The 11,366-nt window shown below is 39.0% G+C and overlaps 1 protein-coding gene across 7 annotated transcripts in view; it reads right to left on the bottom strand.

Annotated features, from left to right (window-relative positions):
* The window catches only part of LOC138758530 (probable global transcription activator SNF2L2), a 179,236-nt gene extending 168,223 nt beyond the window's left edge, over positions 1–11,013 (bottom strand). For 2 of the 7 annotated variants that reach the window (XM_069927616.1, XM_069927558.1), the window contains exons 1-2: positions 10,054–10,658; positions 1,246–1,507 (exon numbers count right to left, since the gene is read on the bottom strand). In XM_069927616.1, the coding sequence (XP_069783717.1) occupies positions 1,246–1,473 (228 nt within the window). In that variant the 5' untranslated portion in view covers positions 1,474–1,507; positions 10,054–10,658. The other 5 variants (XM_069927575.1, XM_069927567.1, XM_069927585.1 and 2 more) reach the window with 5 other exon arrangements.
* Positions 11,014–11,366: the final 353 nt, after the last annotated feature.

The raw sequence follows: 11,366 nt of genomic DNA on the forward strand, positions 1-11,366 counted from the left end.
TGAGGCGGAGGCCCAGCATAAAAACACTTAATGACACATAATGGTAGATTATTATACCCACTGAATCTAATTCAACAACTTATGTGCATTGCTGATGTGATATTCAGCCATCTTTGCTTATATCCCTTTATAAATTTGATTGAAGAAAATCTTCTGTAATCCAATTTAAAATTATCTACATTGAAAGCAATTTCAGGAAGCAGTGTCCAAACCCTCTCTGAATGCAGAATGGATTCAGTCAATTTTTTTTTCCCCACCCAGACTTCCTCATCAAATGAAAGTCCAACCATCAGAAATTATTATTTTTTTAAAAAATCACCCCTCACCCTTCTTAATTTTAAGCTGTAATTGTGGTCAAATACTTACTACTTTAGGATTTCGTTCATCTACTCATCTTTTCCTGTCTCAGTCAATTCCATGCTGCTATTCCATTATATTTTCAGTTTGGTTTTTTTTATAAATAACAGAGCAATTATTCTATTGTACAGCCAATCATTGAATTTAAGCTGATTTGTTCAATTTCCCTTTTAAACACAAAAATCTGGCAGGATATTCCCTTTGCTAAAGAATGTTTAATAACTATATGTGTAAACGTGCCTTTGCTAATTCTCTAACTTGTATTTAGATATGCAGATTCAATCCATCTGGACCACATTTACCTTCCAATTTCCATCTACAACTTCATCTGATCTTTTTAATGCCAAAGCCAACTAATTATTTAATATTTTTGACATTTCATTAGCTATACATTGGAGTTTACCACATGTAACCATTAGTGGCCATTCCTTGCTATATTATTCACATTATTTCACAGCTGTCATTTTTTAAAGCACAAAGATCGCAGAGACTTGATTCAATACTGAACATAATCTGCATTTTAAATTCTTATTTATATGATGATTGTCAGGGATTTGCAATGAAAAAAATCAGAGCAAAACAGCATTACCTTCAGATCCATATGAAGGTTTTATTTCTAAATGCACTAGATGGGATAAAAGCATAGATTCACCCATATTTTCATGTGCACGAATAAAACCAAAAAAATTCAAACCCCATACAGAAGGAAAACATATGCTGCAAATATAAAAATGAGATTTAAAACAAATACACAGGACTGACAGAATCAATAGACATTTTTAAAAAGAAATACACATGTCAATCTTTAGTAAGAGTTGCACAGCTCCAGAATCTCAGATTTATGGCTGTTAATGATTAATATTTTTGATATTCCTGAAACATCATTACCTTATGTATTGGGTGCATGCTATCCTGCTGGAATTCACTTGGAGTTTGGGAAGGTATTGCATGAGGTACATTTGACGGCCCTGGACTAGGACCCATCATGCTGTGTACTGAGCCAGGTGATGGTCCTGGTCCTGGACTTGGGCCTAGGATTGGTCCAGGAGATGGACCTGGTCCTGGAGATGGTCCAGGATGAGGCATCCCACCAGTGGGATCTGTAGGCGTTGACATCTATGCCAGTTTTGCTTGTTAATTTGAAGAAATTCTATGAAAAAAAAGAAAAAGAAACTCAAAGTTGCAAAATAGTTTACAATGAACAACCTTCTTCGGTTCTCTACATTCAAGTCCATAATTGTTTGGCCATTCAAACAATTGAAAATATCTCACTGTTATGCATTGAGATCTAAAGGGAAACAAGTTCCATCATTCACAAGAACAGAAAGCTTTTGAAACTATTCATGGTTTCTGATGTTCTCAAAATTGTTCAATCGAATAATCATTCCATAGCAATTATTACACAACCACTGTTTTTTTTTCCCCGCGAGAAATCTGTGAAAAATAGGTGGCAAGATGACAAATGCATTCTTACAAGTGCCATTTTACACTAACACTATCAAATTGCCTTTGCTTAATGTGCCCATTTCCTGTCCATTAATGACAGAGTATAGAAGATACCAGTTTTAGCTACATTATGCATACCAACATCTGTGCTTTCATGCTAGACTACCTACAATTTCATATTTAGAAAAACAGAGATGCTGGCATAAATATATGCACAAGACACAAGGGCTGTCATTTCTGAAATTATTATTTTTTCTTTGGCATGCTCTGAAGCAAATGGAGGAATCGTCACCTATTTTCATTCCTGATTACCATCAGGACCCATGGGTCTTTTTATGCTTCTAAGAAATTTGCAAAATTGTAGATTAGCAGCATTTCAGAGTGAGAATAAACAATAAATAAAAATATACTTGCAGAGCAAAGCTAAAGAATGATGCAGATTTAAAGTTTTCATGACAACAATGTAATCTTTTCTATAGTAGGTATATAAAATGAAAACAACCTTTTCATTTTTGCATCCTAGCAATTGCTTGGAGAGTCTATCATTTTTGACGGTTCCAGTTTGCTATTAACAGTTAATAAAACTGAGATATCGAGTAAATTGGAACAAATAGAGAGAATGTGGTCTTGCATCATCTATCATTTCACCCAATGCTTGAAAATTAGCACCTACCAAACAGCTGTCATTTTTTTCTGAATTTCAGTTCAGTTTCTGATCGTCAAGAAGGGGAAAAATGGAGGAAATTTTACAGCAGCCAGTGAGAATGTTAAACAATTCACAGCCTACCTTTGCATCTATTTTTTTTTAAATCTGCGGAATGGAGAATTCTTCTTCCGGATATAAAAAGTAATCAATGAAAACAATACAGCCAATTTTAATTTTTTTTCAACAATCATATGGCAGTAGCCTTATAATGGAAGTGAAAAGTTAAACATCTGCAGTGAACACAGATTAGCTACACCAAATGAATTTAAAAGATTAAATTTGTGCCAAGTAGAACATCTAATTATTTGACTGTCATTATATACTATTTAAATATGTTCAGTTTAACACATCTCTATCTTTGAGTTCACCTGGCAGTAGAACTATAGAACTGAGAAAAATAGATCATATGAAATTAAAGTAAACCAAAATGAACACCAGAAAAACAAATTCCATGCATTAGGCAGAACAAATTCCTTTGATCTTTTTCTTCACTCAGCAACTTCACTAACAGGAAGACTACATCCTGCAGTGAAATAAATGGATAGGTTAGTTTACTTTACTTGACAAATTCACATTACAAACCAAGCTGATACCTTTCACCACCAATAACAACACTCCAACTCCACATACCTGCTCTGTTGTTGGGAAATGGCTTACATCAATTGATTTATTTGAGTAGCAATCATTGGTCTACCTCAAATCTATAGGCAAAACAAATGATGTACCAGCCTAATAAAACACAAAAGCTGCAGATGCTAGAATCTTAAGCAAGGGGTGTTAGGATATTCAACAAAAGGTGGGAGAAGTGGAGACAGGAAGCGAGAGAGCCCTTTGGCAGGGGAGGAATTTGAACAAAAAACTAACAAGAAGAATGCTGTAAACAAGAATAGACTAACCATTATATATTCAGGGATACATATAAATGTATCAAAACTTGCACTAACTTTATAGTTACAAAGGAAACTTTGTTTTTCTATTTTGATATAGATTCATTAAAAATCAAATTGGTGGAAATGTATACATTTCAAAATCTTTGGGATTATATTGTGTTATACAGGTCAAGTACCCCTTATTCGAAATTATTGGAACCAGACGATTTTCATATTTTGGAACTATGGAACTAAGCAGCATCAGCAGAATACGTGTATCAGTGGTTAAACGGCAACAAAAAAACAGCAAGCCTTACACCAAATATTACTTGCATGCACCCAAAAAGAAACAAGGAACTAGTTCAATATTCGATATAAAATGTCAGATTTTATTCCATCAGTGCTGGATTTCCACACTACATTATGCGCTTGAATATTGCTCAAACCCATGAAGTTCTAATTCAGAGGTATTGAACCAAAAAGTTAAAACTAGAAGAGAAGGTAGTAAATGATCAAATGCTTTACTTTAAATATACTGGATGCAAAGAGCTTTGTAAATGAAAGGCTTTATGGAGTAAAACTGTGATCTCTAACAATGAGGTCCAGAACAGTTTTATATTTTAAATGCAATCAGTTACTTAGATAACGCTTTACGAGAGCCATGGTACAGAGATGGAAAAACAAAAGAACAAGTTAGATGGCCAAACAGGGCAAGTTACAGGTGTCTAAGAATGGATGGAAAGAAAAGAAATTCCTTAAAGAATGATGGTGGCAAGAGGTAATGGAATGAATGAAGAGAATAAGCATTTTAGATCTGAAACACTAGGATATCAGATTCGATATACATTCAAGAAGTGGCAAGCTTGTTAAGATAAACTGTCAAAATGTTAGAGTTTATGAAGGATGCAATTTTGGGGACTCCTACATCACAGTATTATTCATATTTGAAACTGACAAACCCATACCGGAAAATATGAGGGGGGTGGGAAAGAACAGGGAAAACATCACAATTATAGGCCAAATACAGGATTTAATAGAAAGCACAGCCTGTGAATACCAGTAGTTTGATTCTCCTTGTAACAATGTCCAAAATGAGAAAGTGACAAGGAAGGCAACAGGGCCTTTAATTTCTCCATTATCCAGATGAAATTAGGTATTAGATAAGTAATCACAATTAACGCTATATATTAGGTAAACAATCCAGCAAAACTGATAAATGAAAAGTTGAGACAGGTAGAAAGTTGCAGTTGGGTGTCATTGGTGTGTGCGCACAAGTGTAAGTTAGTGTTCCAAGTTACAAAGATGAAAAATAGATGGTGGCATACACAGATGCACACACAATAGATACACTTGTAAAACAGATACAATTGCTATAGATCTTAGAATTATAATCTGAAATACATGAGCAATAATTAGGAAGAGGAATACCAGAGGGATGCACAATGGAAACTTGCATTCATGCCAAGAAAGGTCAGTGTGATGCAGAGTTGGTAGCAAAAAAAAAAAAGGATTCACTCCCCCCTCCCCGCAACACCACTGGTTGAAATAGTTAGAATAAAATAAGTGTTTTTGCCATTACCTTTGAAATTGTTTCCCATGTTTGTTTGGTGAGGAATGTTGACTGGCACTTTCAGGTCAGATAAAGAGTTGGACTTCAACTATGTTTTTATTTTAAACTGATTGCTAATAAAAAGGTGATGGAAGGTGTATGGAAAGAGAAAGTTAATGTTTCAAGTTGATGACCTTTCATCAAAACTGAATTAGAAATCTCAATGTGTACAACCAAGGAATGAAAACAGAAGTAATGCTAGAACCGCAAGACACAAATTCTGCAAGTACTGGAAATCTGAAATAGAAGATTCAAAACATTAAATCAGGTTAAGCGTCACCTGTAAAAGAGAAGTAGCATTGTTAAAAAAAAAACACAAAACTGGTGATATTTCAGATCTGAACCATTTTGATGCAAACTGGAAAGAATGGAAGACTGAAATTGCCCTTGCATCCTGATGTTTGTACAGTTTCCAAACAAAAGATGAAGCGCTGTTCCTCTAGCTTAAGCTTCATTGGAAAAATGAAAGAGGCCGAAGATTTTGCTACACAAAACTTTCCTTTACTTTTACAACCATCATGATACTGTAGCATTTTCGCTATAGCAATGTGTCACATTCCTTCCCTTATTTGTGAATGAATGAAATGCATTGTATTTATTTCGGCAAATCAAGATTTTGATTTTTGTTTCTATCAAGGGTCTTGACTGTGGTCTTCAGAGCATGCTGCTGGGCTAGGCAGGGACATTGTGTGGAATGGTCCTGTAGGTGTGCTTGATATGCCACAATCCAAGGTTATGATGTATCAACCTAATGGCAAAGCTCCACTCCCAGAGGAACTTAATGGCTTCTATGCCCGATTTGATGACAGTAGTGACAAGCCACCCCTCCACACCCCCACATCCCTGACGATACCATCCTGTCCGTATCAGAGGATGATGTGCAGTTGCCTTCAGGAGAGTGAATCCAAGGAAAGCATCTGGCCAAGATGGAGTACCTGGCTGAGTACTAAAGATCTGTTCTGATCAATTTACCAAGGTATTATCTGACATCTTCAATATTTCACTCCAGCAGGGTATGGTACACACCTGTTTCAAACAGATGTCAATCACACTGGTGCCCTAATGACTAACCACCAGTAGTACTTACATCAACAGTGATGAAGTTTGAAAGGCTAATGAAGCAAATCAACTCCCGAGTGGTGACATGGATCCATTCCATGTTCACCTATCATAGAAACAGGTCTACTGCAGATGCTACCTCACTGGCTCTACACAAAGCCCTGGAACACTTGGACACCAAAGGTGCATACATCAGGATGCTCTTTATCGATTACAATTTGGCATTTAACACCATCATCCCCTCAAAACTGATCAGCAAGTTACAAGACCTGAGAGTTAACACCCCATTGCATAATTAGATCATGGATTTCCTCACCTCCAGACCACCATCAGTGAAGATTGGAAAGAACTTCCCCCTCCACAATCTCCATCAGTACTGGAGCACCACAGGGCTATGTTCTTAGCCCCCTGCTCTACTCATTTTACACCTATGACTATGTAGCTCAGTATGACAGTAACACCATCTACAAATTTGCTGACGATACCACAATAGTGAGCTGTATAAACTAAGGGGATGTGTCAGCATACAGGATGGAGTTTGAAAAATTGGCTGAATGGTGCACCAACATCAACCTTGCACTCAATGTTACCAAAACTAAGGAACTGATTGTTGACTTCAGGAAAGACAAGAGGTGGTCCCCCAGTGGTCACTGGGGGAAATCAGAGATGGAGGGGGAGAACAAATTTAAGTTCTTGAGAGTCACCATCTCGGAAGGATCTTTCCTGGACCCAACACATCAATGGCATTGTGAAGAAAGCACTTCAGGACCTCTACTTCCTCAGGAATTTGCAGAGGTTTGGTATGGCACCAGAAACCCAGGCAAATTCCTACAGAGGTGTGATGGAAAGTGCACTGACTGGATACATCACAGTCTAGTATGGAAACAGCAATACACCTGAGAATAAAGCCCTCCAAAAGTTAGTGGACACAGCCCAGGACATAACAGGCAAAACTCTTTCCCACTATCGAGTACATCTACAGGGAACGCTGCCATCGTAGGGCAGCAGAAATCAAAGACCTACAGCACCCAGCACAAGCTCTGTTCTCACTGCTGCCATCAGGAAAGAGGTATAGATGCCACAAGACTTGCACCACCAGGATCAGGAACTGCTGCTAGTCCTCTCCCATCAGAATCCTCAACAATCAATCAGAGACTCATTTAAGGACTCTTACTTGTGCACTTTATGGATTGATTTTCTTTGTCGTCTCTGTATTGCACTTTGTTTACATTCATTATCTGATTACCAGATCTTTTATTTATTTATATGTATACGCTGTGTACAGGTTATTTTTGCACTACCAATTGGGGTAATGCTGCCACCCCCGCAGGAACAAGGAATCTCACCGGTTGCATGTGAAGTTGTGCACGTACAATGAATTCGAATGGGACAAATTTGCTCAAGGCACCAAGTTATGGATAAAGTTGTGGAAATCACCCAGCAGGAGCCTATTTCTATGAAGTAGAGTTGTAACATTTTTTGCTACATACAGAATACTGCTTGATTTGCTGAGTTTGTCCAGCATCTTTGTGTAAACTACAATCACATTGTCTGCAGATTGTTCAAGGCCAGTGCTAAGTATAGCACAGACTGTTAAAAGGACAGGAACTGGAAGCTCAGGATCACTTTTGAACAGTCAACTAATCTTCATTTGGTGATCCTCAACACTGGGGGAAAAAAAATGCAGTGTGCCAAATGTGGCAGAGGTAGAAGCGGTTCAGCTAGAAGGAATATTTGGAGCCAAGGAAGAGGTGAATAAACAGTGTTGAACCTTTAGCATCTTCCATCAATTCTGAAGAAAGGTCATTAATCTGAATCATTAACAACTTCTCTCTCCAGACATACTATATGGACCAGCTGTATTTCTAGCATATGCTAATTTTAATTTCTGATTTTGAGCATAATGTTTTTGCTTTGACAATGTAATTTTAAGCAAAAATTGTATTGATAATACGTAATTAAGTAATTTTTTTTAATATTCAGCTTTCAAACCCATTAAGTACTATATGACAGATATACTTTGTTTTCTCAATTTGAAATTGGCATATGACAAATTACTTTGAAATGTTTTAAAGCTTTAAACAAAACTCACACATGGTTATTGTTCAATTGCAGCTAAATTTGTCTTTCCTATAAATCTGGGTAGCAAATAATGAAATGCTATATTAAAAAAAAACTACAATTTGCTGTTTTAATTGCCTTTGATGGCAAAGTTTATATCCTACCAATTAGACAATAGACAGTAGGAGTTGGAGTAGGCCCTTCGCCCCGTTGAGCCAGCACCGCCATTTTACAGATCATGGCTGATCACTACCCCTTTCCAGCCTTATCCCCATAACCCTCAACTCCTTTGCCCACTAGTCTTATCCAACTCTCTTTTGAACATAATCAGCAAATCTGCCTCTACCACCCTCTGTGGCAGAGCATTCCACGGATTCACACTTCTCTGGGTAAAAAAATATTTTCTCATCTCCGTCCTAAAGGGCCTACCCTGTATTCTTAAACTATGCCCTCTAGTCCTCGTCTCCCCCATCATTGGGAACAAGTAATCCGACTTCACCCTGTCTATCCCCCTGATAATTTTGTATACCTAAATCATGTCCCCCCTCATCCTTCTAAACTATTCAGGATACATTCCTTTATTAAATTCTTGAGTAGCAAGGTTATACCAGAGGTGTTACATTCACCATGTGCTAATTCACTGCTTCAAGGAAATCACGGGACCAATTTAATCTTTCTTTGTATTATTTCAAATTGTTTGTAAACAACATGACAGTAACACAGGGGTACCAGGTAGTAGATCAAATGAAAAAGTAGATATACACAGAATACAGAAGTAGGCTCTTTGGACACTGGACTCCCATTTTTATTAATTCTATTTTATTGCCTGCAAACTTGCCTGCAAGTCCATACAGAAAGCACTGGAGGTCAGAATGGAATTTTGAATGCTGGAGCTGCAAGGTTCTACTAGCCCATCATGGTTCTACTAGCCCAGATCATGCAACAGTCTCCATAATTCCTTTACAAACAGCAGATACTGTTCTTTCAATCTCTACTGCTGTTTGCAGTTAATACTAAAGATACAAAAGAATACTGAAATATTCGGAACACAAAGCTCAAAGAACAAATATATGATATACCAAGAGTTGTGATATTTAAATGTTATTGGCAAATCAGCCTCAACAGCAGCAAAGTAAAAAGGCTGGTTATAATATTTCGGATTTTTTTTCAGTGCTATAAAGCCAGTTATAGTGCCAATATTTGCAAAAATGAAATTCAGGAAACGCAATTGGATAGCATTTACTACATACTGGCTTTATCAATCCCATGGACCTTAAATGTTTTCAGAATGCCTTTCCCCACTCAAATCTCTGTGTATCAACGTTGTCTTATTAAAATTAATTAGAATTATAATCCTAATTACATTTAGTCTTCGAAAATCCAAGTGGCAGGATTCAACCAAGGCAAGAAAAGAAAATATCGATCAACTCCAAGATTATTCAACAGACTTCATCTCCATTCTCACCACAGTTCCGGCAACATAACAAAATCTTGAGTAACCAAACACAAGCTACAAAACAGACAAGAAATTTTGAACCCTTTTGAAAGAGAAAATCAGATATTTTATTGCATAAAACAATCAATGCAATACATTTTCGAAATCCGGATTAATGTTTGCAGGTTGACAGGTCATGGGAAAAGGAATCAATGCGGCTTCCAACGGTAATAAAAATGAAGACCAAGTTATACCACACAGTTCCATCGCCAGAATGCATCAGTTCATTTCTCAAATGTATTAAATTGCGCACTGCTACATTTCCCACAAAACTTTTAACCAATTTCCTCCTCGACTCCCCCCCCCCCCCGAAGTAGAATCAGTGAGTACCAGAATAATGCTTGTTGGCGATTCCTCTTGTGTTGGGTTCAACCCCCATTTAGAATGAAGGTCCAAGTCAAGCCCAACAGAAAGAAAAGCGAGCATATGAACCCAAGCGGATAATCCTCACCGGGGGGGGGAGGGGGGGCATACCAATCCTCACGGCCTGGCCTGGCCTCGCTCGCTCGGGGAGTTCGACACAACTTCGCGTCCCGCCTTCAAACTCTTTATGTTCGGGGAGAAATGCATCATCGCCGCTCGGCCTCCGCATCGAAACGGCGACGGCCGAACGGCACTGCTCGGTGGAAGCGGCGATCCACGGCCTGGGCCTCAGCAGGCCGCAAAGACGGGGTCCGACTCATGGCGGGGTCTTCATTTTAGGCCTTAAAAAATAAGCCCGCGGTGGAAACTCACAGGATCGCCGCGCAGCTCAAATACCCAATTAAATTCGCGGGGAGGGGGTTTGAAGCGGCCGCTCCACCAACCTGTGACATGACTCAGACCGGGCCCGGGCGAAACCCGACGCCTGGAGCCGGACCGCGCGGATCAACCGGGATGGGAGGGGGGGAGGGGGGGAGGGGTGAAAGGGAAGCCGGCGCCAGGGAAACCGCGCGACGAACGGCCGCCGCGCCCCGGCAGCTCGAGCCGACCCCCGGCGGCCTCGCGCTTGCTCGCTTCCTCCCTCCCGGGGCCCCTGCTGGGCCGAAGGCAGAGCTAAGTCGCCAAAGGTAAGAAGTCCCCCCGGCTTCCTCAACCCCGCTCTGCTGCCTTTCGCTCTCGCTTCTCCCCATAAAGTACGTGGGGAGACCGGCTGCAACAGTTTCTGTTGAAACACAGTCTGAAAAAGAACTGACTAACAGGAGAAATCTTACCCTTCAATCTCGCATTCATTCATTCACTGACTCACTCCAGGGCATCGGAATTTGTGAAAACAGTTGGGGGCGCTTTTACTTATATATTTATTATTTTTTTATATATTGTTACCTTTTTTGAGGAGTTTTTTAATTGAGTGGCAAAGGATTGTTCTCATTGGTGAAGTGACAGCCATCAACTTCCCCTTTCCTGCAATCCTCTTCCTCCTTTTATTTCGTGATGTTCTCCAGTTCCCCACGCTCTCGCTTGGCAGGAAATCCCGCCCCCACGCTGTAAATCCATTGGGTACTGTACTTACAACAGCCCGATTTTAGCCTGCAATCCATTTGTGCACAAAACAACTGAAGTTTTGCATTTTAAAAATATGTTAAAAATCTGCTCTCTATTCTCTCCATCTTATTGGGTTTCAAAAAAAAAAATCTTGCACCACCTTTTTCCTATTTATTTTAATAGAAATGCGTTAAATAGATCTAATACTATGCCACACATGATACATGGCAGATACATGCTGTATCGTTGTTCCAAGATTAGGGATGTTTGCAAAGATGGAGGGACGCTACCCTCTATTTT

Source organism: Narcine bancroftii, chromosome 1 (genome assembly GCF_036971445.1).
Source record: "Narcine bancroftii isolate sNarBan1 chromosome 1, sNarBan1.hap1, whole genome shotgun sequence".
In the NCBI taxonomy this organism is placed as follows: domain Eukaryota; kingdom Metazoa; phylum Chordata; class Chondrichthyes; order Torpediniformes; family Narcinidae; genus Narcine; species Narcine bancroftii.